The 27,990-nt window shown below is 39.8% G+C and overlaps 1 protein-coding gene across 3 annotated transcripts; it reads left to right on the top strand.

Annotated features, from left to right (window-relative positions):
• On the top strand, window positions 1-27,990 carry CAAP1 (caspase activity and apoptosis inhibitor 1). Of its 3 annotated transcripts, none has more exons than XM_073345537.1 (7): window positions 1-318; window positions 1,982-2,182; window positions 4,457-4,541; window positions 6,380-6,458; window positions 20,356-20,429; window positions 22,778-22,813; window positions 26,423-27,990. In XM_073345537.1, the coding sequence occupies exons 1-7, from the start codon at window positions 187-189 to the stop codon at window positions 26,758-26,760; spliced, it is 945 nt and encodes a 314-aa protein (XP_073201638.1). In that variant the 5' UTR covers window positions 1-186; the 3' UTR covers window positions 26,761-27,990. The 3 variants fall into 3 exon arrangements, with proteins under 3 accessions (XP_073201638.1, XP_073201637.1, XP_073201639.1); XM_073345536.1 differs by having other exon boundaries at window positions 22,763-22,813; XM_073345538.1 differs by lacking the exon at window positions 22,778-22,813 and having other exon boundaries at window positions 2-318.

The following is a 27,990-nucleotide window of genomic DNA, read 5'->3' as shown; positions in this document are numbered from 1 at the left end:
CGGAAGTCCGCGTGCTCTGACGTCAGCACGGAGCCGCCAGCACCCCGTTGTCGCGGGGATGGAATCCACCCGCGGCGGCGGCGCGCGCGCGTTGTGAACAGTGCCCTGTCGCTGACTCCGCAGGGGGTGGAATGTGACCGTTGGTGGGGGACGGGGCGCGGCTCCAACCGCCGTGAGGCCGGGCCGATGCCGGGCCGCAAATCCTCCAAGGAAAAGAAGCGGCGCCGCTCTCGTTCCAGCGGCCTCGAGGGGGGCTTGGGCGCGGGGAGCACCGAGGGGAAGCGGCGAAGTACCGAGTCCAGCTACGGCCTCTTGGAGGTAACGTCCCCCAGAGCGGCCGGGGCCCGGCTGGGCGAGTGGAAGCGGCCGTGCTCTGGAGGGGGGAGGCTGGGGCTGTGGTGCTGAGCGCTAGGCCCGGCGTTGAGCCGGGAGGCCCGGGCCGCCTGGCGGGGAGGGGCGCGGTACCGCCTAGGCGGGTGCTCGGCCTGGTTCCTGGAGCCCGAGACCAGAAGGACCCGGTGGGATCGACTCGTCCGACCCCTGCGTGACACGGGCGGTGGGACTGTCCGGCCCAGCTCCTGCTTGGGCTACAGCAGAGCCCCCATGCGATTAGACATTGCCAGGGAAGGGGACCCCCCCGGCCTCTAACCCGCACAGGGTGAAAGCGTCCCCCGGAGGGGCCTCTGCTCAATCCTGACTCACTGGCATCAAGGGGAAACGGCCTGTCTCTCCGTCTGAGGAAAGCAACTTTTCCAGAGCTGGGCTTCGAAACCCCCCATGGCTCTGCTCCCGCTTCCTCTGCACTCCCCAGATCTGCCCCACGGCGAGGGTAGCATTGCTCCCACTCTCTTTGGGGTGGCCGGACCTTGCCAGCTCCTCTTGGAGTGCTGGATTTGAAGCAGTTACACCAGTCCCTTCCCTTTAGCGTGCCTGCAGGCAGTTTCCTATGAGAACCACTGTGAAGTGCTGGCTTCAAAAAGAAACGGACACATCCTCATTGGAAGTAAACTCCTGAATCAGGCTCAGAAGCCTTTTACACACAACACGAAAATAGAAAGGAACAGACACGAATGTAGAGTAGAAAAAAGACAAACAAGATAGAAACCTGGTGAAGGAATAAAGTGCTGAAACTGTGTGGTGCTAGTCTGAAGTATTGGTGAGCTGCATAACTTTTCTCATGGGAAATTAGGTGCGGGACAAGTTTTAGAGGTGACCAAAATTTGTATATTAGTGTCTACAGAATTGCATTATAGGAAAGCAGTTTCATGTTTACTAGCTAATTTTTAATGTTTGATGGTAAGGGGGGCTACATGAAAAGAAATTTCTGGGGGAATCTCTAAGCCTTTACTGTATCCCATCACCCTGCCCAATACATGTTCTTGTCCTAACATTTACTCCACCCTTTCTTAAAAAAAAACTCGGCCCTCAAAATCCTGTGCCCAAACTGTTGTGTTTCAACAAGACATTTGTCATTAGCAGTAGTCTTACAAAGGTTAATTGTGATTAACTACGTCAGACATACCTGAGGAACATGTTTTTTGTGCTGCCAAACATCTCTCCCCTTGTTTTCCATTAATTTCAGGGAATACAGCAGCCCAGTTATAGCCAAGTGGGCAAAGTTTTGTTTCGTTTTTTCCAAATATATTGTTCAGATTATGTGGCGAAGTAGCTCTTTGCTTTATGATCTTTCAGACTGCTAGGATGAGTCAAAATAGCAGTCTCTTGAGAGGGATATTAATGTTTGGCCTACACATTTGAAGAGCATTCATGTAACTTTTACAATCTTACAATGTAAAGCACTTAAAGGTTCATAACATTCCAGAAATACAAGATGTTCATTTGTAATATTCTTTTAAACATTTTATAGTAAGAACCGTATTGTTGAGGCAGACACCATTGTAAAATCTTTCCTCTTTTCTTGACTTATTAAAGAGACAATTTCCATTTTATTTTTCCACGTATTTTAATCTTTTAATTTTAGGAAATAAAATGTACTGTGCCATCTGCAGAAAAAGAGGAGTTAGCTGAAGAGCACAGCGACATAGAAGAAGGTGGACTGGACCTCAGTGTGTCACTAAAACCAGTTAGTTTCTACATTGCAGACAAAAAAGAAATGCTTCATCAGTGCTTCTGTGTCATAGGGGAGAAGAAACTGCAGAAAATGCTGCCTGATGTTTTGAAGGTATTGAAATATACTTAACTCTTCAGTACATGCAGGGCTGAACAGCTCTGTTTGCCTCAGGTCAGTCCAGTGGATTTCCAATATGTATATTACAGCAACCTACATACCTTTTGTGCAACAGTTATATAAAATTTTAAATTTAATAATTTTCCATTATGGTACAGTCGTCTGTTTTTATTTTTTTTTCACTCTTGTTCAGAGTCTTCACAAAGATGAGACATGAAACCATGGTGAAACTTGTCATTTAAAGATCCTATGGCAATACTTTTAGGAGGGATGGGCATATTAACCCTGATAAATTAAATTAGTCAAATGCACTAATTTTATTCTATTCCGCTAAATTCCTACTAGAATTCCAATTCGATGTGGTATTTACTTCATGTCTTAAACTGTTGCATAGTATTTCTATGCATTGTTAAGACATTGCTGTACTTTTAGTTATTGATACCATGCTCATCACTGTGGTATATAGAAATGACAGCATTTCATAGTTGGGTTGAAGAGCTGCTTTGTGTATAGACTTCTTAATATTGAGCTGACTGATTAATGAGACTTGATTTTTATATTTCTAAAACTGTTTAAATGTTTTCCTCTTTCTCTTTAATATGATATTAAACTCTTATATGGTATGGAAGGAAAACAAACACTAATAGAGCATAATTTTGTCATACCACAGCTGCTACAGTAAGACCTGACTCTTAATTTATTATTGGAACATTCTGTAGAATGAGTTCCTGGTGTATGTCATCTGCTTGAGCTCTGGGTTCCAGTCCTCTAGGTCACAAGTGAAAATGAATTTGGAATGTTATTCCTGTTTAAACTAAAGAAAACAAAAGCATACAATTTGATAAGACTAGCAGCCTCTGCTGAAGAAAACCCTAAAATTGAAATGTCTGTTGTCATGTAGGGTTAGATTAGTCAAGTGATTGATAGTACGTTTCCTCTTAAAAAACAACAATATTATTCTGGGAGTGTGCATCTTCTATTGTGACGTAAAAAGGTTAAAGGAACAGCTTTCCAGTCTGAGGCATTGACCAAGATTAAAGTAATGAGTTTAAAACAAAAGGCTAGACAGACACAAAAAACATACCTCATGTCATCCTTGAGGGCTGTTTGTTGCCACAGGGATTGAAGTACAGTAACAAAACAGTGTGTAAGCCTGTGCTGCGCCTGCAGTTCTAATGATCTGTGATTGAAAATAATAAAGATTATTCTAAAGGGACTTTTATCCTTACGAGGAAATATGGTAGCTAGAATTCAGAAACACAAGAGCTAGAAATTCCATGCACTTCAGTAATATGGACTAAATGGTTCATTTAACTACCCATGAAGAGTTTTAAGTACATTTTACCTGTATCCTCTTCTTTTTAAATCACTTTTCAGATCCTTGCCATCCTATCTTACTTACGTAAAAACTTGATGCCCCTGGGTGGGTCACTGGCAACAGGAATTGAACCCAGGACCTCTGAGCATAAGACTTTACTGCATGAGCTAGACGGTGCAGGTCTATTGGCTCTAATTTAAACTTCTTTGTGGTTCAGCTACTAGTTAGGGACAGAGTATGTGGAGTAAGCATGGTTTATGCTCATGGCTCAAGTTACCAGCGTCTCCTCCATAATGACACACTAGCTTGCACTTTGTTCAAATGTCACAGCCACCATAGAATCTACAAGAGGATTAGGTAACAGACACTTCATCTTTATATTTTGTCAGTTTTTATTTTTTTTATTGTTGTTAAATACCTAACTTTGAAAACAGACACACACATGCACCCAAGCTGTCTTATTGCTCCTTTGTAGTTATATGATGGCTGTGACATCTCAGGAAGGTGCATCACAGCAAAAAAGGAGCTGCTGTCTGAGTTGGATGTTGCATGAACTATATGAGAAGAACTGAAACTTTGAGTGAATTACATAATATCCCTGCTAGTTTGGTTAATGAGAACATGCGGCAGGTAGAGCTGAAATGGCTGGAATGTTCATGTTATATTTGCAGTTCGTCTTCCAAAGGTGGTTGTCTGGATCAGAGACAATAGAGAAGATCATCAGGTCCCAGCAAGAATTCAAAAGCCCTTTGAGGTGGGATGAAGAGAGAAAGAGAATTGTTTTTTTCAGATTTGGTTCATCCGCATCTCTCAATGATTTGAGATTCTTTCACTCTAAAGAAAACAGTTTAATTTTTGGTAGGAATGGAGGGTTGATTGTAGTTTGCATATATGCTTCTCCTCAGATATGTGGATTTTTTTGTTTTAATGTATTACTTCAATTTTCTTAGAATTGTTCCATGGAGGAAATCAAAAGGCTTTGCCTGGATCAATTAGAACTTCTATCTGAGAAAAAACTCCTGAAGATTCTTGATGGTAAGAACTAGTTCTTTATTTTCTCTTATGGTAAATTCTACAGATTTTGATCTTTAATTGTACAACAGTGCCCAGTTAAAGGAATCTACCTTAAAGATAGGTCTTTTCTGTATATCAGACTACTGCATCCTCAGAAATTTCTTAAAATAAATAACTTGAAAGGAATAAACTTCTAGTATTGTAAAAAGTTAATTATCTGGCTAAATATATTTTTCTACATACTTAAACCAAAATATATGTAATAAGTCAATAGCTCTTAAGTTAATACCTGTCGATAGAAAAATGTGGTTATCCAATGTCATCTGCTGTGATATAGCTAGGGTTGCTCAAAAACTTTGTCTAAGCTATTTTTGATGGAAAATCGGGTTTTTGACAAAACAAACTTTTTCATGCAAAGTGTCTTTCTATGGAAAACTGATTTTTGTCAAAAAAAAAAAAAAAAACCCTCCCAAAAGTATAATATTTCAGCACTTTCAAATTAACATGTTTTTCTTTTGCGTTGATTTGACATTAAACTGCCACCTCTAGAGCCCCTGCAATTTTCCTGTATGGACACAGTTTAAAGTTGAACTGATCAATACAAAATATTTAATTTTGCTTTTTCTCAATAAAAATTTTTCACCGTGAAGTTTTGAGTTATCAGACTTTCAACAAAACGTATAATTTTTCCATGGAAATTTGAAAAAAAAAACAGATTTTTTATTTTCATCTAAATTTTCTGCAGGAAAACATCCTTTTTCTGACCAGCTCTCGATTATTGTTCTACTAAAGCGAAATTCATGGTTGTTGTATAGAGTCATAGGGTTAGAATGAGAATCTTCTCTCAACCCATAGCAACGGGCAGTATGGTGCTGCTCCAGGAGCAGACCAGGAAGGGAATTGACTGTTTCTAGCCATACTTCTTTACTTGGATCCCCATGTGCTACAGAGGAAAATAATTTGCTTTTGTTATGTATGAGTAGCAGATTCCATCCCCTGCTGTACCAGCTCAGCTGTGCTGGCTGAGGCATTGGGGTAGAGTCATGGTTTTACCTAATCCCCCATCTGGTACATGAAGGTGTGTAGCAGTCCCATGTAGGCTGTTCTGTCCCCTGCTGTGACTCGCGTATGTAGCATGTGCTGGGAAGTAATGCGGAGTCATATTTTCTTGTACAAGCACTTGGGGCAAGCCACAGTTTAGTGTGCTGTTGTTGAGTTTTATATGAATGTGTTGCATGATAGGCCCCAGGGTTGACGTGTAGCTGTTCTGTGGCTGCATTCAAACCCATGAGCTGGAATAGTATCTGCAGCCTCTTTTGCACTCCATGCTTGGTGACTCCCCGGTATTAGATCCGTGTATTCACAGATAATACCTAGCTCAGACCCAGTGGTACCTTCTCTGGTCTGTCTGCCAAATTCCCTTCAACACTGGCTTGTTTATTGCTAATTTTTCTGTGCCAGTGTTGAGCTCCCCTTTGGTTGCAGGAGATGCAGAGGTCCACTGAGTGGGTGTTTCACCTTCTTGTGTAGCTCACTGTGGGGCTTATGTGATACAGAGAGCCTTGGATTGATTCTCTGAGGCTTTTCATTGCCCTTTACCCTTAGTACAATAACAAAGCTGGATTTTCATATTTTTTAATGGATAATCAAAGAATAGTTCAAACTAGTCTCAGCTTGTGGGCAGCAGCAGTTTCAGATATTGCTTTTTCTTTTGGGTAAATGTAATTTTAGAACATCTCCTTCAATTGGAAAAAACTACACTGTTGACTTCAGGTAAAATTAAGTTTTGCAAATAACTCTAAGCAGGTAGGAAGCAACCCTTGGCTATAATCTCATATGCTGAAATTTTATACATTCAGGTGAGACTGGTGCGGACTCTGATACTGATGAAGATGCAGATCGTGGTGGAGATAAGACTAGAGCTGAATCAGTCAGTCAGTGAGTAAAAAATAAACAAACTTGAAAGAGGTTTTGCTTTCCTCTACCTCGGTTCACAGTAGCACCAAAGGCCGCAGTACCCCCTCAGACTCTTACTCAAATGGCTAATCCAGCTGAAGCCAATATGAGTGGTATCATCAGGGTCCAACTCTGCAAACCTGTACTAACACTTTATCTGCATTGAAGACAACGTTGTATTGTAAATTTCTCTGAGACAGACCCTCATGTTGTTAGCCCCATCACTTTCCATTAAATAATTTCCTTTCCATAAATCAGTCCTACCAAAACCAAGCCATTGCTTTAATAAAAAGAAAGTTTAGCCATAGTGTGACACTAAAACAGTATATACCTTACTGGATGATGATCATCATGTGCCAAAATACTGCACAATTGCCAATTAACTGAGAAATTAACTACACGGAGATCTTCTAAGGGAATTGCATGAGCACTTAGGCCCTGATTCTGCAATCTCATCCACACAGATGGACCCCTGAACCCATGTACAGCCCTACTGTGGCACTGTCCAGACAAAGTCCACCTGCACTAATCTAATTGTAGAATCAGGGCTAAAGAGAATCAGTTAGAATAGAAATACCTTTCATCCTTTTTGCAGAAGTTTGTATGAGGCTCCTTATCAGACTACTTAGTGTTTGTTGTAAGAGCGTAGTGGGTTGTTTTGTGTGCTACTTTGCATATTTAAGATGCCACTATAAAGAATTCTGATTTAGGGGAATATTTTTATCTATGCCTGTGTCGCAGTTAACATTAATACCCATTAGTACTTGTGTGTAAAAGTAAAACCAGGAAAATATATCATTTTCATCTTATAAGAATCTTGAAGCCCTTTACAAACTGTGAGCCTGATCCTGTGAGGTGCTGATCACCCTTTGTGATGTGCTGAGTGCCTCCTACTTTTATGGGAGTCAGTGAGTTAAGCACTTTGTAGTATCAGGTCCTAGATATGTCAAGCAGTCTCTTCATCCCTTCGTCCACCACTGGAAATATAGCTAACAGCAAGTGAAATGTTCATTAGGGTGAGGAGAGGATCCTGTTGGCCAAGGATCCTGAGGGATTATCCTAAGGGGAGATGTGGGGGGACCCTTGTTTTTAAGGTTTGAGCTAATAGACTGAGTTCTGCACACTTCACTATCTCAGAAAGATAAGGGCTGAATCAGTTCTGTCAGGATTCAGGATTGTAGTTCTATAGCTCAAAGGTGTTTCAAAACTAGTGTTCAAAGCAGGTAGTCATGACTTCCAGTCAAAATAAATTGAACAAAAATTTACATGCAAATAAAATAGTTAGTGACTTTAGGGGAAAAAACTAAGAGGAAAATTGTGTTGTCACTTAGAGAATAAAACAATAAAAATAAAAATGTAAAGGGGGGAAAAATGTTTTTTTATCATTATTAACTAGTGTTTATCTGAAGGGATTGCAAAATCCATTTGCTCATAGAGCATAGGAAGCTTTCTCAGGGGAATACTATTAACCTCCACAGAATCTAAACTTCAAATTTAAAAGGAAGGGATTCTTCAGCCCTTATGGTTGTGAAGATCACCTTCCAGACATGAGCCAAATGTAAATCAGACCACCACAGTGCAATCTTCCAAAGGCTGAAGACACTGGCCAATTTTTATTCTGACAAAAGGATGAGAGAGCACCAGAATATTCAAGCAGTCTTGTCAGTTTTCACTGTGGCTATGCAGGACCTTATGGGGAGCAGCGAAACTGACAAGAACCTTGCTATTTTCAACTCTGTGGCTGACAGACAAAGCTATGAGTAGCAGCAGCAGCATCACTGTAGTAAGTTCCTGAGGAAGAGGGTCAAAAACAGAAGCTGGGCATGCAGTGTCAAGTAGCAGATACCTCTGGCTTCTAGGGATGTAAGTATCATTTTAAAAGTTAAATGTTTAAATGATTAAAAATACGTTGTTTAAACAGTTAACCAATTAAGTGGCGGTTGCTGATCCCGCCGGTCAGCAGGGCCGGGGCTGGGCAGTGGGGCCACTGGGTTGGTAGGCCTGGGGTTAATGGTTCAGGCGGGTTAACTGGTCAGACTAATGCTTACCAGTTAACCGGTTAACCTTTTACATCTGGCTTCTGTGAAGGTAGAAGACCAAGGGAGGTGTAGAATACTGGAGACACCCACACCTCTTGCAGCAGCTAGTATACCTGAAAACGGGTGGAGGGGAAAGAAGGGAATCGACAAAGGTTCCTTTTCTCCCTTCTAGTAGTCAAAGAGAATTCTGGGGAGTTGGAAAACTATCAGAACTGTATACAAGCCACATGTTCCTTCAAAGGATGAAGTCCCTGAACAAGGTGCAGGCAGGCAGATGTGGTCACAATAGCTTTCACCTAAGTAGGCTTAACCTTTGGGCCAGTATGTGTTAAGTAATTTTTTCAAGCCATTTATAAATGAATACAAATTGAAGTTGAAAGCCAGTAAGAGCTTTTAGAAGACAGTGTTTCAGTCACAACTGTACCATATCGGGGAGTAGACTGCTTGAATATGGCACTCTTCAGGAAATAACAGAAAAGCTGATTTTAAAGTAAATTTAAAATTTTTCCAGGGATTATAAACAATGTAAAGCTGTGTAAGATCAAAACCAGTTCAAATAGGGGAATATATCTGTTTTTGGAAGACAGTCTTTTAAAAAAAAAAGACTCTCCAAATGATTTGCTGGGCAGCTCAGTAGAGCTTTTGGGTTGAAGTGACTTTTGTTTTATGTAAAACTGTTAAATTTTCTATATTCCTGAATTATATTAATGAGAAGATATTAAAGTTTTTTTTAAAAAAAATCCCACTTGTCTTCTCTGTTTTCATAGGCCTCATGGAGCTTCAAGCCCAGCATCTGACAAATTAGATGTAAATCAGAAATGGGCTAAAAACATGGTTTCTTGGCCCTTGGAGGAATATTTTGCTCATTCCACTTTTTGCCTTAAAAAATAGGAAAGCTCTTGCTTCTGTCTCCAAAAGTCTTATTCCAACTCTGTCTCCATTTCAGTCTGGTTGCCCACAAGTATATAGTGGGATACACTCAGTTGCAAAGTTTAGTTCTGGACTTCTCCCAAGTCCATTTGGAATTTGAATCAGTGGTTATAGTTTATAAGTGGCTATAGTTTGATAAAAGCTTTGTTTTATTAATGGATGCATATAAATCCTGTCCCCACAATGAAATGGAATACTGAATGTTTCCTCAAGCTCAAAATGTAAAAGATTTATGAAAATCTGTAGTAGACTCCATTAGTATGTAGAAAGCTCTTATCAAATGTAAGATATGATTGTTATCCTGTCATCCAGCCCTTTCATGTTGGAAGCCATGTAAAATCAGTCAGTATGAGTTGTGCATACTGAAGGATTACAGGATCAGGGCCAGTGTTTGCTAGGACTCTGCAAATTGCTACCCTAATACAGTACATGGGTTCCCAAAAAAAAAAAAAAAAAAATTGGTGGCCTCAGAATGTGGACACCAACTCTTGGTGGTGGCTGCTCTGATAATTTTTCCTAAAATTATTAACTTTAGGAAAATGAATATACAGGCACATTTACATGTCCAAATCATTGTAATTTGTTTATGTAGTTTTTTGCAGACTCAATAATAAAAATAATGTACAGTTCTTTCTATTCTTTACTGGACCTAAAAACAAATAACGTGCTTTGCATATTTTTGTCTTTTTTGTTTTGTTCTTTTGCTTTTTTGGTAAAAGGTGGATGTCTTTACAACAGTTCTACCCAGACTTTGCTCTTATTCTTGCGCTCAGAGCATGTCCCCCTCACCCTGTCAGGGAGTTGCCAAGCTCTGCAGCAGCCAGGAGCCACTGAGCTGCTGCGGTAGCTACAGCAACTGTAAACGGCGAGTCCAGTCCAGGCGAGGGAAGCACTGACTGGTCTCTCTGTCCCTACCTCCTATGGCCCTTCAGCAAGAGCCTGTCCTGGGGAAGGTGAGTTGGGAACTCACTGGCTACCTGCAGAGTCCCAGACTCCCCGAGCCCTGGTCGGGCGGGAGTGGGGAAACTGCCCCGGTGACCAAATGCTGCAACTGCCTCCACTGACGAGCTGTCTCTGGTGCTGCGCACACCGGCATCACATGTCTTCAGAGGTGCTGCTCAGAGCCTTGAGAAGGCTGCAGAGAAAAGGGTGCCGCAGCACCAGCAAACAGTGCATCTTGCTGCCCTTGGTAACAGCTATTAAGGAGCAACAACTGGGCACTGCAAGGTGGGTCTTGCTGCTTTGTCCCCTCAATCTCTGCCCATGCTTTGGAGGCTGTTGTGGCTGCAAAAAAATCTGCTGGTGGCCACGTTTGAGAAACACTGCCCTAATAGATCTGTTCCATAACTTCAGAGCTGTGTGCAGTTTCTTAACATGCAATTGATCAGATCTTTAATATACTATTTACAGCACTGTTTGTTTCTATGCTGCTGTTCTACAATACAACACCATTAAGCCAAAGGATTTGGGACATTCCAAGGTTTTTGCTAAATGAGGTATAGTTAATTGAGGAAGACAGTCAACTAGTATTTGTCTACAAAGCTGGCTAGCTGTTTCTTCCCTGTGCTCTGAGGTTGAGAAGTGAGTTCTTCAGCTGCTGGTCAGTCCCCCACTTTGCTCTCCTATTTTCCTTCAGCAGGTACCGATTCCCCAGTTTAGTCCTGTAGTAGGTTCTGCGGGATTGTAAGAATACTTTTTTCCTGGGTATCTGCGGGCTGCAGAGGACCCAGGTGGTGGTCCCACAACATCGTGAAGAAGCCTGGAGGTCTTCCAAACAATGTTCTTCCTGAATGGCCTTCTCTGAGTGTGCCCCGAGTAGGCGTCTCAAGCTATTCCTTGATGTATCACTGCGTGTGTTGGTAGATGGGGGGCCAATATACTGGATACCACTAACTAATAATCATATATATTCCATATGTGTAATGCAGTCAAGTTATCTTTGCTGTGAGAACTCTAATATGTGTGGGTTTTTTCATTGCTGTGTGGAAATATTCAGTGTAACATGTTTGCTTTTAATCAGTACTGCTTACAGCCTTTTGGTCACCTTACTCTCATGGATGCAGTTTTCCTTTGGTTTTGTTTAGGAAGCTTAAAAGTTTGAAGATTTCTTTTTGTTTTAACATATTTTGCTTCCAGATACAGGACTGCACCCAGACATGTCCTCAGCTGGTCTTTATCCCCCTAGGATAGGATGCTGAGCTATACCATTTGGGACACTGGTACTGCTAGTCGCATCAGATATGAGCAGCACTATTAGCACCTGTTGTCTGTTCACTGGTATTCTATTCATGTTCTTAAACTGCACCCATCATCATGACATCAGAGCTCCTTCCTGTAGTGCATTAAGCAGTGTGTCTAAGATTTGTCACATGCGGTTCCTCCTTTCATGTGGATTTATATTTCTTTTGGATTTTTATCTTTTTTTTAATAGGTGTGATGTGTTATTGATGTTTTAGGGATCACCCAGACCAGTAAGAGGTTGTCACTTGCTCTGTAAACTTCAGGTGCCTTAACACTGTGTTGCTATGGCTCAGATCTCTGACACGAGGAGCCTATCTTACAGCATAAGGTCTCACACTGGCTTCCCTTAGCCTACTTACTCTTTGCAGGGTGACATCAACAGGCCTTCCTATCCTGAGTCTCCCAAATCCATCCTCCCTGAGTTCTTAACTACTGGACACTTGGAGTGTTTCCCCCCACAGTTTGTCACCCTGAAAGGTGTGATACCAGCTTACTTTGGCCTTCCTCACAGTTTGCACAACGGAGACTTACTTGGGGTAAAAATAAACAAAAAGGCTTATTTAATAGAAAAATCAGATTCAAAGATGAAATGCATCATGTACAAGTTATGCAGAAAACAAAGGCTCAACCTCAGTCTTTACACTTCTGTATTAGATAAAATCCCTTTTCCGATACAAGTTACTTTGCTTTCGAACAATTTCCTAGTATACCTCATAACTGTAGGGGGGAATCTAGCATTTCACAGACAGTGTCCCCCCTCCCTCCTGCCGATGAGGTACCCTGCTATATTTTGTACAAGTTGGAGTTTCCCGACAACTGATAGCTTCGTCCTTGTCCAGGTAGATTCAATTGTGGTAGGCCAGTGGGCAGGTCACTGAAGTCAGGTGATAGTTTGCCAGAATGGGATGTAGTTTTCTAGCCAGCCGTCAGTGGTAGAATATTATGTTTGCAGATGTTGGAGTGTGACAGCATAGAGCTGGGGAGGAGTCAAAGAGCATTTGTAAACTCAGGACTGACTTGACCAATTATGAGTATGTCTCTTCAACCAGAGGAGACTGTACTGTGACATAATTTGGAATTATTTTCTTCTGTCAGTCGGTATAACCTCCATCTTGCTTTGGTTTATGTTCAACCAGCTGTTGCCAATACCTACCTAACTTGATGACAATGGTGGTGATGTGATGCTAAATTGTATATAGTGAGATGCCTGCCCACACTTTGGTTACTTACGAAATTTATTCAAGAGGCCAAATAACCAATATCAATCTGGTTTATTGCTGTAAGCCAATAATATACTACAAGAAAAGGGTTCTATATGATACCAGTGTCTGGGGAAGCAGTCTCGTGCAGCAATGTTACATCTGTATTACAAGAAGATGCGATCCCAAAGTTACACCTTTATTTACATGTCACTAAAATCAAATCCATCACTTTGTCCCAGTTCCTTAACTTGTTCTGTTTCTTCCTTATCTTGGTTTTGGATACTAGCATTCCAGGTACTGGCCTGTGAAGTTACTTCTCTAGTGTGTACTAAGACATAGGGTGAATGCATCTGGATTTTGACAAGTTTCCTATCTGCTTAGGCCAAATGCTTGCTTCAGCAAATGCAAGGAGTTGTGGGATACTTAGACTATTGAACAGAGTTCTGGTATCGGTCAGTTTAGGCTATATCATTGTTACAGTATTTATGTTTAATGTTATTGGTTCTTAATGCATACTTATCTGTAGGTGTATGATATGGATAATACATTAATATGCTGGCTAGCATGGATATATATACATATTAGTCAACAGTTTTCTTACACTGTGAAGGATGAATAGAGCTGTATGTCATCTGCATGTTGTTGGCATTTGAGCCCATGATGTCTTGCCAGTGGTTATATGTAAATATTGAATACAACTGGACAAAAAAGATCCTTGTCAGACTTGGCAAGTGAGTGTGTCTGGTGGTACAGGTGCAGTTTTCCATCACTATCCTTTGGGTGTGTCCTTGAAGGAAGGACTCGAACCATTTTAGTACATTTCCCCAGGATTTCTGTCACTTCTGTCGTGGGATAACTACATTTCATGATCAGCTGTGTCAAATGCTACACAAAGCTTCAGAAGAAAGGATGCATGTCTGCCCTCCATCAGTTGACGGGAGGATATCTACCATCTGCATCACTAATGCCGTTCCTGTTCTCTGTCTTGGTCTGAGTCCAGTTGTATGCAGTCTAGTATATTGGCTTCACATCTGTATTGTGCCTGGCGTTAGATGCTAGAAACATTTATTGCATTGGACACACATCATTACTAGCATTTAATATTTTGAAGTGCTTGGGGGAGAGGGAAAAGCATATGCAGGTGGCAAGAGGACAAATAGGAGTGGGGAGGAATGTGCAGGCGAGCAGGAAGCTGTACACAACAGAGGAAGGGAAAGGGAAATAAAAAATAAAAGGATTTAGACCAAGAAAATACTCACCAGATACAGCAGCTCTTGTCAATCAGATGAGTACTGCCTCCAGATAAAACCATATCCAATGTTGAGGAGGCTTGAGCTTCTGATCTAAGGAAGGAAAACAAAGGAAGACCAGGGAATTTTTTTTTTTTTAAATGGACTCCTATTTCTAGTTACTGGTATGACATTGTGCAAAGAAGTTACAGTAATCTCAGATCTTTAGATGGACCCTTTTATTAGTTCATTTCCTTTCTGTTCTCCCAGCATGGGTGGTGGAAGTGCCTTATCTGGTTGTCCGGCACAATTCTTTAGTGAATTGTGGATAGTAGGCACTATCTCTGATATGCTATACTTTTATAATTTTCTTTGAGACTCAGTACACTGGTGTCAGACACCTATCCCTGGCCCTGATGTGCCCCATGTAAGATATTTAACCAGCTTTCATGACAGTCAGATTCTGTAGACTCTAAAGTGGTCACTTAAAAAATAATTATAGAGTACTTATGGTTGCAAAGAAAGAAAACTTGCCAAATGGAAGTCAAGTGCAACTGATGCAATGTTGTCTTCCACAGTTCACAGACTGCCTGAAATAACATGGGTTGTTGAGTTTAATGATGGCATTTTAGAGCCAATTATTCAAATAAGGTTGTTGTGCAATTGTTCACCTAGCTTGCATAGTTTCTACATTTGTGTGCACAAATCAGAATGAGTATCGTGCTTGCTCCCCCCGTTGTTGTGGTTGTTGTGATGCGGTGTACAACAGTAAGTTTACTAACTACAAATTTAGTTGCTACCTGAGGGGCTTGTTCAACCCTGGATGTTGATGCAAATCTCCCATTGTTATCTGAGGAGGATCTGTTGTAGGTTAGTATAGTATAGGACCCCTTATCTTTGTGATCATAAAAAAAAAAAATTTGTCCTTCACAGAATTTGACCCCTCAAACTGTATGAAATACATTCTTTTTTTCTTAAAGGTTCTCTCTAGTATAGTACATTAAATTAACTTATTTCCAAGACAAGTTGTAAACTAGAAAGTATGATAATTTGATAAGCAGTTCAAGAATTTTCAGTAACACAGGACTTGAAGCAGATTTGTTTGTGAACATAGGCAGCATAAAAGCTGTAATCAATGTAATATCCGTTGTTTCTTTTTACTTTGTAATATATAGAACACACGAAAGCAAGGCTTCTGATGCATTAGTCTGACATTCATAGCTCATTTTGCATGTATCCAAATTTACTGAGGTACATCCTGTCATTCCGTTTAATGTTATGCCCTTTCTAATGCAAAATGTAATAAAAAGTATCTTGGACTTTCCATTACAAGACAATGTCAACCACAGGGATTTTGGTAAATTTATGAAAATTTCCTCCTTCATCTGGTTCAGAAACAGTTGCATGTTGCTATTTTTAAAAATGAGCATTGTCTCTTTTACACAAGTAGCTCTCTTGCTTAACCAAATTTGTAAATTTGGGTTGCAATGTTTAATACTGTATATAATTTTTGAAAACTAAAGAACTATCGGTTTTGATTATGACTCTAATACTAGTTAGCCCCCATGAATTCTTGATTTTCTAAATAGGACCCGATCATGCAAATAATCCTGAGCATAGTGCATAATGCTGGTAGGGACTATACCTAGTATTTCCAGCAATAATGTTTAATGTGTTGATTTTTATTAGTAATTCACAGACCACTGTGATAATACAGAAGACTTGTTCACTGCAATTAAGTTTTGCATGCAAGAAAATACAGTTCCTCAAACTTAGGCCCTGGATTTTTTTTTTTAAGGGCTTCACCTTGTTTTTAGATTTTATATTCACAAACCACATGCACAACTGCACAAAAAATCCATAGATGTCTAATAGCCTGTTTCTATCTGTTAATCACAGAGACAAGTGATTGAAGGGCATTGAATTACAGCACAGTTAATTGCAAGTACAAAAATGCCTGCAAAATGAGTCTGCTTCTCAAAATCAGGCTCTGACTGTTCTTCTCAGTGTGTACCAAGGAGAATCTATTACAGTGGTTCTCATTCTCTTTGGGCACTGAGAGCCCATGAATCAGGTTGCATTGCACACAGCCTAGCCCAGCCAGAGCTGCAGGAGTCACTTCTGTGGGGGTGAGTGCACACTTGCACACACCCTGGGTTTCTCTGAACCCTTCCCCTGAACACCTTGGGCTTCCCATGCAACCCTTTGACATATTTTGTGTCTTGAAACCTTGGTCTAGTAAGTCAGATCAGTCTGGAGTCCAATTCTGTAACATAGCTAATGCTTATTATTTATTTCATCTGTCGTCATCCTTTTGGTGGGGGAGGGGGAACAAACCTCCTTCCCTGATACTTCTTCCAAGAAGAATATCTAAGATGATATGTATGTATTAATTCTTGTCCTGTAAAACTTGATTCTCTTACGTGAAATAGAGAAGGAAATCTGGAATAACTGTTCAAGCCTTGCCAAGGAAAGATCAGTGTGGGAAGCCTTTTACTACCTTAGAAGGAAGCCTGTAAAGTGAAACTCGGGGCTTGTCTACGCTGGCAATTTACAGCACTGCAACTTTCTCGCTCAGGGGCGTGAAAAAACACTTCCCTGAGCACAGCAAGTTTCAGTGCTGTAAAGCACCAGTGTATTTAGCCACGCCCCTTGTGGAGGGGGATTTTTGTAGAGCGCTGGGAGACTTTTCTCCCAGCGCTCTGCCACGACAACACAAGCCACATTAAAGTGCTGCCGTGGCAGTGCTTTAGCATTGTCAGTGTAGACTAGCCCTAACAGCCTTAGGAGATGAGCAGCCTAAAAGAATTAGGCCAAGGTTTTCAACCTTTTTTCATTGCAGACCCCTAAAAAACTTCAAATAAAGGTGTGGACCAATTTGGAAATTTTAGACATAGTCTGCAGACCCCCAGGGATCCATGGACCACCTAATTAGGTAAGCTTCATTTTGCAGCTGCTGTCAACGGCAAGCAGCAAAAGAGGGAAGGTGTTATTGTTTTGGTAGAGAGGGTCCTTCCAACCTTCTATTTAAAAAAAAAAAAATGTATAAGGTGGAATAGAACACCACCCAAACAAGGGAGAATGGCAAGGAGACCCAAGAGAAAAATGGAAGTGGAGGGGCTAATGCACCAAAATTGGAAGGGTGAGAGGAGGGAATCAGCTGAAAAAGGAGGGCAGGAGAGAGCTGTGGCTGACTTTGAAAATTAGCACTGACTCCCTCCTAGAGCATATCTCCCTGATTCTGACTGCTTTCTTTCCTAACAGCCAGGAGGCACAGGGAACTCCAAACTTTAGTTGCCACTTGTTAGCCAAGGTCAATATGGAAAATGAGGATATGAGACCTGCAGCCACAAAGGCATTGCCTTAGGGTTAAATCCAGCATTATCTCCTGCTCCCCGCACGTGGGGGCTGTACTGAGGTGCTCCCCACTTTTATATCGGCTTTTGGCTGCTGGGTGTCTGCTGTTTTACACCAGTGTAAATTAATAGTAACTGAATTTGGCCCACTGTCCTTATGCAATTGAATTCTTTTTATTAAGAAAATAACCAAATCTAGACTGCTCGGCCACTGCTTGGCCACAAGATGGTGTATGACACCTGCTTATTAAAATCCAGCTGGTGAAGTTTCATCAGCAATCCAGTCAAACCCAACCTTTTATGATAAAATAAAATGCACTGTAAAAGATTTGCCTTTGGGACCCCCAATTTTTTTGACAGCAGATGGTCTTTACAGCAGGGATGCTTTTTTTTTTTTTTTTGCTAAAGCAGTTGATATGGTCTAAATATCAGGGACACATTCTACAGCAGGTCTTGCTACATGATTTCCAATTTACAGAAAAGTCTTTATTTTTTGTTAGGTAAAAAGAAATGTAGATATTTCTACTACTTGTACTTAAAACAAACTGCATAGTTAAAAATAAGGGGTAGCTGTGAGGTTGCTGACAAAGGGGTGATTCTAATTCTTGAATGAAATTTGGCTTTAAGACTCAGGGCAGCAGAAGCTTTATTACTGCAGAGGTGACACTGCTTGGCATCTTTCCCCCTGGAAATTATTTGATTGTGTCAGAGCTGACCCTGCTGCTTGCCAAGGAGTAGCATTGCCATCAGCAATGAAAACAGCCAGTCAGCCTCTCTCCTTGGCAAAAGGGAAGAGTGCAAGATTTTGGGTTGTGTTTTACCACCACCAGCCCTCCCACCCACCCCCGGAGGCTGGGGCAAGAAGGAATGAAAGTCTGAGAACCTGCTTAATATGTTTAAAAGATCACATTAAAGCAAAATTAATTTTCTCTTAGAATTTCTGGTTTTAGATATAGCATCTAAGAGCTAATACAGCCTGAAATGTCTGACCTTCTGGAGACAAGCAAAAAACATAGAATCATAGAATATCAAGGTTGGAAGGGACCTCAGGAGGTCATCTAGTCCAACCCCCTGCTCAAAGCAGGACCAATCCCCAATTTTTACCCCAGATCCCTAAATGGCCCGCTCAAGGATTGAATTTACAACCCTGGGTTTAGCAGGCCAATGCTCAAAACACTGAGCTATCCCTATGTGGGGGAAGCATTTGGGTGGTTCCTAGGATAAGAGAAGCTCACATAAACAAACTCCCTGTTCAGCATAGCTCTTTCCCCATTTGGGCTCTTTTCTTTCTCATCTCTACCCACTCTTCCATCCTTCTGCTGGAAATGGAGAGCCCAACAGAACTGAAACCTTGGGATTTGGAATAACATTTCACCCAGCTTCAGCGGGTAGGGAAGCATACTAGAGAGAGGAGGGAAGCACACGATCCTCGCCCAGTCTCTTGCAAGATACAGGTTAAGTCAAAGTGGGTGTGTGCTATCGAGCCAAACATTGTTTTTTGCGTAACTATTGCATCTGTGTGTGCAAATGCCTAGGCACCTTCCTAAGCATTTGTTTGCATAATTGTGATAATTATATGCATGTCTTTGTGTACAAACTTGTGGGACAAATGGAGGGCCATTCAGAATTGATTACAATGTCTACAACTAGCGGGGAAAGTAGCCGTCAAAATAGGTGTACCCTCGTTTGCATCAGTGTAGCAAATTTGGGCTGGTTAGAAATGGTGTACAAAAGGAAGAGATTCCCTTCCAGTTGATTTATTAGCCTGACATTCTAAACAGAAACACATCTGTGGTTATTTAATAGAAAAACAGATCTGCAGCCACCTTGTTAAGAAAGAACTTGTTTAAGGCCATAGTTGAAAAGGAACTAAGTCTGGAGTATTGAAACTTTGAAATTAGAATATGGTAAGATCTGTGGTAGTGCTATCATTTTTTTTATGGTTCGATTTAATACCTACAAGCAGGCTGGTTGCTTTGATTACATGTTAATGTAATACATACTACACAAACTTTAGACAAGAAAACAGCTGAGGGATGAAATTGGGTAGATGAATATAAAATAATTTTACTGCCAAAATGCTCATTAAACTCAACAATTGGATTCTCTTGATTTCAGGATCTTGCTGTAAGCAGTGTCTGCCCTTTTCAGGTGCATCTTACAATCTCTCATTTATACTTCCCTGCTTTGTATAAAAAATGTCATTTGAAAACTGTAGGTAAATAGCAGGCCACAAACATATGGTTCCATGGCTCTTAGGCTATTTTTTGTTTGCTTCTGTGCAACATGAAGCAATTCCAGGGTTGACACCTTAGCGGGGGAGGGTGTATGAATCTTAAAATTAAAAAAAGGTGAATCTTTTAAGGTAGGGGAAATAGATATTGAACCCAGGTCAATAGTCTGGCTGAATTTGCTTTTTAAAAGCAATTCTTCAGCGGTAATGTTAGTTTCTCATGAGGGTGAAAATAGCTACTTAATTGCAAAAGTAAACAGCAAATATCCCTTGAATGCAACTGAAACTAGATTTTCTAAATTCCTGCCTGTGTGACAATTTATGTTGCATTTTGCAAATAAGCACCCCATATTGGGAAGATACTGCCAATTATGATTTTTCATTTGTAGGACCAGTGCAGTGAGGATAATTAACTTTGATCTTGTATGTCACTGAGGAAAGCAGAAAAATACCCTGGGGTTCTAAAGTGCTTAAAATGGTTATAAAAGTATATGTAAACTCTTGTTGGCCCCTTTCATACAGAACCTGTCTTACTCAGGCTATTAACAAATACTGTGTGCTAGTGTAAAGGAAATGTTTCTTTGAAATAGCCCTCTTCACTTTATATAATAAAGTGTGCAAATTAAAATGTGTTCTCGTTTGTTTCCAGACAAGACAACAATGTAGATTCTACTTCTTCTCTGAGGGAAGACAGCAAACTGGAAGGTCTGGAGTCAAAACAGGGTATGTATTGAGAAAGCTGAAGTCTTGTGTTCTTGGCAGTGACCAGTTTCAACAGCCAGTGACTGTCAGCCTGGATACTTGAACTGGTGGTAATAATAATAGTGACGCATCCTCAGTGGAATCAAGACATCTGTGCCACCCAGACATCTGTGCCACCTAGATAGTACAGAAATGAAAAAATGATGAATCACTTTTTTAAAGAACAAAACAAAATCCAAAACATGGGCCTAATTTTCAAAAGTGCTGAACAATCGAAGTTCCCATTGATGCTCCAGTAAGACCAGAGTGTTCTTTTGAATGACATGGGGGCATTTGTTGCCTTCATGCTGAAATATTGACGTTCAAAAGTCTTCCCCACTCTTTGTTTTTGCACTGTACTCATAGTGATCTGAAGTGGCAGAAGAGAGTTTGGTGAGTTTTATATATATTTAGACCCTACTAGTGCTGGATCAGTAGACCAGGATCATCTTAAGAGCCTCCTGTTTCTTCCCTGGGCTCCATAGGAAAAAATAAAAGGTTTTGGGGAAATGTATTTTTATCATGAAGTTGATGCTATCTTTTCACTTTGCCAGTCACATACATTCAGTATAACCATTTGCAGCAGCAAGAGATTAGGTAAATCTGTTGTATAAGCAACTAGCCATTCATTGCTCTTCCTAATTCCTCCAGAACTTCAAATCCTAATAACATAATAGTAACTATCCTGAAGTAGACTGTAGGTCCATCGTTAACTAGTGGGGTGAACTGACCAAGCAGTTTTCAGCAGGAGCAAATCTTCAGATCCATAAATTAAAACAAGTCGCTATAAGCAAAAAACAAAACCTTTTAAAACCAACCCAAATCCTGCCTCAGCCTGGGGTCCATGCAGTTCTCAGTTCCTGAGTGTGGAGTCCTGCCTTCTTACAGGCATTCTTCTTGCTCCCTAGCACATATTGTTTAAGCCTCTTCCCTGAGCCCAGGTCCAACGGCAGGAGAAAGGATGGCAATAGAGTTTTACTTTCAAAATAAGCAGCTGCCTGATTTCTTCAAGGCTGTGTGGCTTGTTCAGAGGATCTGCAATCCTGGTTCCCATCCCTCTCCTGCCCCTCTGAGTTCTGCAGGACTGGAGCTCTTGGTAGCTAGGGGAGCATTACTGCAGCTCTGCAGAAGCACAGTTAATAACTCAGCTGTGGGAGAAGGGAGTGTAGTAGAGGGGAAGCAAGACTGCAGGCCCTCCCACTCTCCGACTTCTCACTTCTGGCCATCCAGCTTAAGAGGAACTTTGATCATTTCTCTCTCTTTGGATGCAGATCATTCTAAATGATCACCTTCCTTTGGATATCTAAAAGACAGCTGCTTCTGTACTTCAAGTGCAAGCTGAGCAATTGAAAGTAGAAATACAAACAAGCCAGCATTTGGTGTGATCACACCAATATGGCAGCTTTTGGTAATCAGGTGGGGACAGATGAGCCTTCATTTTCTGTAGCCTCCAGGAAAGAAAGGTACAAAATCAGCTTTTCATTCTGGTGATTCTAGTGTCCTCTGTTTTTTTAGAACAGGCAGAAATGCATTGGGTTAAGCATTCATGTACTGCTGTGATGGGCACTGGATAAAATACCAAGACAGTGATGTACTTTTGATTCCCTACTGTACATTGGAAGCTGCGTTTAAGCTGCATCAGCTCCTGTTTTAGCTCATCCATTTCATGAACACTGCGTAACAACTGCCAGTATTATTTTATACATGACACTAGAATTATAGCTGCTTCTATCTCAGCCTGTTTATTTTCATTTGTACTTACTATACATTGTAATGTCAGAAATAACTGTCAAATCAGTAAATGCTTCAGATTCTCATAAACTGTATTCCTCTTATGAGGGGCCAATATTATCTGCTTCCAGCAGCTTTTATTTCACAATTCTGAGTCCTATCTCAACAGCTTTTCAAACGGTTTATTATTATTATTTTTTTTTTTGAAGTAGCAAGTGAGGGGAATTAAATGGAGGGAGGAGGTAAGAATGTCATAACAAAAGCTGCAGAATTGTTAAGAGCAGGATGCCATGACTTTGTGAGAAACGCTTTAAATATTGCTTGTTGCGTTATATGGAGTGACCTCGGAATTGACAGATTTCCTGCAGACCTCTTCCACTCTTTCTGTCCTATCTCAGGGAATTGATGACTGCTGCAGGTGATTGCTTCATTGTCCTTTTTTATGACTTTATCAACCACGGTATCATGATGGCTTTGGGCAATGACAGCGGTGCTTCTCAAGATGTTAGCTTTAAAGAGCTTTTGAGAATATGGGCATAAATTGTAAAATATAACTTAGTAATCATTCTTCTTCCATGCTGGAGCCTGTGATGCTACAGGAAAAAAAGGTAGAAGACAAAGCAGACTAAGCAGAAGTGAGTAAAATATGGTTAAAAAAGGAATTAAGTGTGCTGAAATGAATTTCACAACTGTAGCTGAAGGAATAAGTACAAGTTATCAAAATGAAAAAGATAATGAGAAAAATGCCATCTGAGACTTTTATTACTGTGTAAAATTACAACTGCAAAAGAGGGAAATGAAGCTCATCGGCTAATTAAACAACATTTGTAGGCCAGTGGTTGTGTGATTACTGTGCATTGTGCTGCAATGGAGACTCCTAATTCTGGATAGAACCCAGGACAGCCTGTACCTTTGAAGGCTGGGCAGCTCCCTATTCTATACAGATAGTGGGACAGGAATGAATGACCCAGTTTGTCAGTAGCTTTCAGGTTTTTCCACCCGCTCCATCTGATCAGTTCCAAAGCGAAGATTGGCAGTAAGGATGAGCATGCTCAGAGTTTAACTTCTGAACTTTGAACTAGGCTCCTCAAATACAGTATGTTTTCTTGCCCCAAGGAAATGCAGTCCTGTTGAATAAGGTGCTAAGTAAATATGGACTGGTGCTTTGTAGCAAGACAGAAGAATTTCCATTCCTTAATCTTAATAATTCCCATTCCTTGTCTTTCTGGGAAGTTAGTTAGCAAGATTTTGTTCAGAGTCCACTCATCCCTTTCTGTAGGCAGGGAGAGGAGAAGTGAAACTTGCATCTGAGGTGGAAATGCAGATTTTGAGGTTGCCATGATCATAGGCATTTTAGAGACAGGGCAACTACCCCAAACACATCACTTCTGTGGTGTTGAAGACTTTAGTAGGGGACTGATGGGCCTTATATATTAGTGCTTATTGCAAACTCTCCATGTGATGTTGAGGATTAGAAGAGGACACATTTTTCATAGAATTAAATTGTTTTAACCAATATAACCAGTTTTTACTCCAAAAAAAAGTCATCATTCACCTAATAAGTGCCACAGACCAAAAATCCTATATATCAACGTGATCAACAATGCTAATCTCCAGAAGCAAGAATTTATAGGGATTTGACCAATTTTCCCATACCTGACTAAATTTATGATGATCTTGATCCTGAAAATGTGTAGCTGTGTACACTTTACATATCATATACTGTTTACCTGTTTGTTAGTATGCTTTTGCATCCATGTTCAGTAGCTGATGTTACAAATCTGGGATTGCACATGTTGAGTAGCTAAGACCTCGATTCACGAAAGCATCCCTATTTTGGATAGCACTTAAGTCCCGAATAGGGACTCGTGTGCTTTCTTAAATCTGGGCCAAAACTCCAGAATTGAGGATGTGTATATTTCTTTTGAACTCTTTACACCAGCACTCAGGTTTAAGTTTTTATTTAGGGTAAATAAAAAGCAGCTGGCTATCTTAAATATGCCTCTAGTGTTTATAAAAACAATTTAAGGAAACTTATTGTTGACTAGGTAGTTGGATGAAACACCATTCCTCCTCTTTTTTTTTTTTTTTAAGCAAGGAAAGTGCATTTATTATATTTCTTTCTTGGTGTTCAATATTGATTTTTCATCCCCTCAGGATAACAGTTATGTCACAAAAGCCAAGAAAAATCTGTTTTTCTAAAGATTTTCCTTCCCTGCTCATAAGCAAATATGCACGCATCCCAAAAAACATTTCTTTTAAGCGTTTCATAGAAGGGGTAGAGTTTTCTAATGCATTCTTTTACTCTTAAAAGGAAAAATTGATCTCTGGCAAAATTTGTTGCTTCAACTTATTTTGGATCCAGAAATTTTAATTTGTTGTCCATATCCTACCTGTTAATCTTCACACAGAATTTTCATTGAATGAAAAGTTCAAGGGGAATATGGCCCTTTATAGGTATGGAGAGTTTTTCAGTTCTCCCTCCTGTTTTCCAGAAATGCCTCTCACCCACATAGCTGTATTCTTGTGATGTGGTGTACAACCAACGGCACCGAAATATGAACAAGCATTTCTAAAGACAGACTTCAAAAATTTCTTTTCAAAGATGTGTACTGTGCTGTTATTTGAAGAGGAAGGGAGAATGGTTCATGTTGGGACTAAAACACATGCTTTCAAGGGAATTGTCATTAGTATTTAGAAGAATGATTAGCAAAATCCTTTCTGTAAGTTTTGCAACAATAAAATGTGAGCATCTTGAGGAAAATCCCAGAGATACAAAGACAATTAGTTAAAGGCATCAAACCCTGACTCCCTGCTGTATTAGACTACATTATCAATATATTCTTTATAACCTGAGCTTTAGTAAAACTCAAATTGCCTGGTGTCCAAGAACAGCAATTCACAAAGGAAGTACTGCATTGGTTTCCAGTATATCAGTGGCTTTGTTGTTGATGAGCAATACTGGCAGATCAATAATACTTCCCAGCCTTGGAGATTTGAGGTTTAGGAGCTAAAAGAACAGATGGAGAAAACTAGTGATTCTTAAGTCATCCACAGAAAGGAAACCTTTTTAAACCAGTTGGCAAAAGGCTAATTTAAAAAAGGGAAGTTTAAAAAAGGAAAATTACTATGGTATATAGATGTTTATATCCTAATGCTGATATGCTCTAAAACTATCATTTTGTTTTGTTACTATACAGTACAGGAGCTTACTGTATATGAATGTACCTTTTACCTTGTATCTTCAGCACACAGTGAAAAGTTTTTATTTTTAAAATGCATTTCTTTAAATCTATAATTTCATTTTTTAAGACTATTTATGAATTAGCAGCCTTAACTATTGTATAATGACCCTACCAGGAGCCAATATTAAACCCTTGGAATCAGTAATTTTGCCATTTTGTTGCAATAAATAACAATATTTATTTTAAGCAATAAGCAATATTATCAGAGCATATCTAAAGATGAAAAATGACACCCAAGCACCAAGTAGTTGCAGAGCCAAGGTGTCAAGAGGGATAGTATCTCTCACTCACAACTTCACCGTAAAGAGAATCGGTGATGGAGGTTTTGCCAGTTTTACTGACTATACTGCTTTTTCTAATTAAACTCTTCCTAATAAACCTCTGCTTTTAACGAAAAATAAAAATCACCAGCATTTCTTTTATAATTTTACTGAGCTGACCCAAATTAATCTGAAATACTTCACTAAAAGGCTTAGATAATTGTAATGTATGACTTTTTTTTTTTTTTGCATCTTCATTGGCTTTGGTATTTTTTCTTTATTGTAATTTATAAAGTAATCAAAGTATTTTTAAACTGCATTTTGAGAATTAAATTTACTTCTAAAATAATCAGTCCCAGAAATTCCCCACATCAACTTTCATTTTGTAATGCAGAAGCTTCATTGTGATATAAAACCTTATGACATTTTTAATTAGGAAAATAGATCATGTAACTCCATATGATGGAATACATTTTTCAGGCACTGCTGCTTTGGTATATTGCATGTTTTTCTAAATTGGAATAAAAAATGCATTAAAACTTGTCTAAATTAGATCAGTCTTAAAAGTTGGGGGAGGGAAAAGAGGAGGAAATACTTGCCTATAATTTATAGATGGTTTTTGTCATAATCTGAATCTGTGAAGAGAAACATTTTTATGCAGAGGCAGTTTCTAAAATGAAAGGTAAATTTTTGTTAGGCTCCCTGCACTGCATGGTTATTTGTTACATTTGTGTTACAGGCAAGGGAGAAGATAGTGATGTCCTCAGCATAAATGCAGATGCATATGATAGTGACATAGAAGGCCCATGCAATGAAGAGGAGAGTCCAGATGTGCCAGAAAGTGCTGTCAGAAGTGGAGCTGGTCAGATAGATGACCTTCAGAAGGACATTGAGAAAAGCGTGAATGAGATACTGGGGTTGGCAGAATCCAGCCCAAAGGAGTCTAAAGCAGCAAACTTGACTGTTGCTCCATCAGAAGATGTTCAGCCATCAGCACAGCAGCTGGAGCTCCTGGAGCTTGAGATGCGGGCCAGGGCTATTAAGGCCCTGATGAAGGCTGGCGATGTAAAAAAATAGCCCTAAGCTTACTTCATTTTAATATTTTTTTATATTTGTTTTGAAGGGTGTGATGTCTGTTCTCTTCAGTGCTATAGTATGTTTGGATTGGGCATGACATTCCTCATTCAAACCCTTTTGAGTATCCTGACCTGTGGCTTAAATTGTTGATAGTTGGTTTTCATTGCCTTTGGCATGCTGCTTCTGTGACTTATACAAATGGATTGGTTTGACACTGCACTAGATCAGTGTCTCTTTTTGCTGGGTTATCACTTGACGTGAATCAGGAAGAAGTCATAGATCTATGCCAGGATGCTGGGTGCCTTTAATAAAGGTTAAACGAACACCGTAGGTTCTTCATAATTCCTGTAGTTAGCAATTAAACTGCTAATTTTTTTTTCCTCCTGAACTTTTTAGCAATTTAAGTAACTTGATTTGCATGTGCTTCTTAAAAAGGTACTAGTTTGAGGAGGTCTTCTGTGGCATGACAGTACTCATATCTGCTTGCAGCACTCTGTGATACGATTTGAGATGTTTATTTCTCATTGGGCCGCAGCTTTTAGGAATATAAATGAATTAGTTAAAATTGAATGACAATTTACTTTGGGAGATTAAAAGCATGCTTCATTTTTAGAGAGCTAAAATTGCTAAGGAAAATTTTTTTCAGTAAGCAATCTAAGTTAATTGTTGTTAGAGAAAGTAATTCCAGTGACAAACTATGCTAGTAGGTGTTTTTATACTGCTGGTCATTTTATTTGGCTAGTCTCCTCCCACAATTATTTTATCATGTACATCTCAGCTGAAAACAGGAAAATGAATGCTTTGTTTTTCTCATTGTGAGATTTTGTTAATTCAGCACATCATCTTGTGAGATTGGATAATGCAGCGAATCAGAAACTGTGTAAAGATTTCTGATTTTGAGCTCAAGTTTTTGATATTTAACTGATTTAATCTTTTCAGATCCCCTGTAAATAGCTTTCCAGAAAGGTGGTATAATTTATTTTATGCATTTTTGTAAGGATTCAAAAATCATAAACTCATTCTTCATTTTAAGGATGTTTATAAATAATTGCTTTTATACAACTTGCTTTCCTATTATTTGGTAACTGCGACAAATTAATTTTGATTGTTTGGAAGTGGTGCTATTTTTATAATTGAAAGTATATTTAAAAGAAACTTTTGATTTTGTTACATCCCAGGTCTGAGTCTAATTCTTGTTAAATATTGTTAAATAAAATAAATGGTTCATTA

Source organism: Lepidochelys kempii, chromosome 5 (assembly GCF_965140265.1).
Source record: "Lepidochelys kempii isolate rLepKem1 chromosome 5, rLepKem1.hap2, whole genome shotgun sequence".
Lineage (NCBI taxonomy): Eukaryota > Metazoa > Chordata > Testudines > Cheloniidae > Lepidochelys > Lepidochelys kempii.
This window is presented reverse-complemented; position numbering and strand designations above follow the sequence as displayed.

Bases quoted from the DNA above. Each gene is read 5' to 3' on its own strand.
- CAAP1 (XM_073345536.1), top strand. From the start codon at position 187: ATGCCGGGCCGCAAATCCTCCAAGGAAAAGAAGCGGCGCCGCTCTCGT. The intron at 319-1,981 runs GTAACGTCCCCC...TTTTAATTTTAG, and splicing joins CCAGCTACGGCCTCTTGGAG to GAAATAAAATGTACTGTGCC. The intron at 20,430-22,762 runs GTATGTATTGAG...TCCATGCTGGAG, and splicing joins AGGTCTGGAGTCAAAACAGG to CCTGTGATGCTACAGGAAAA.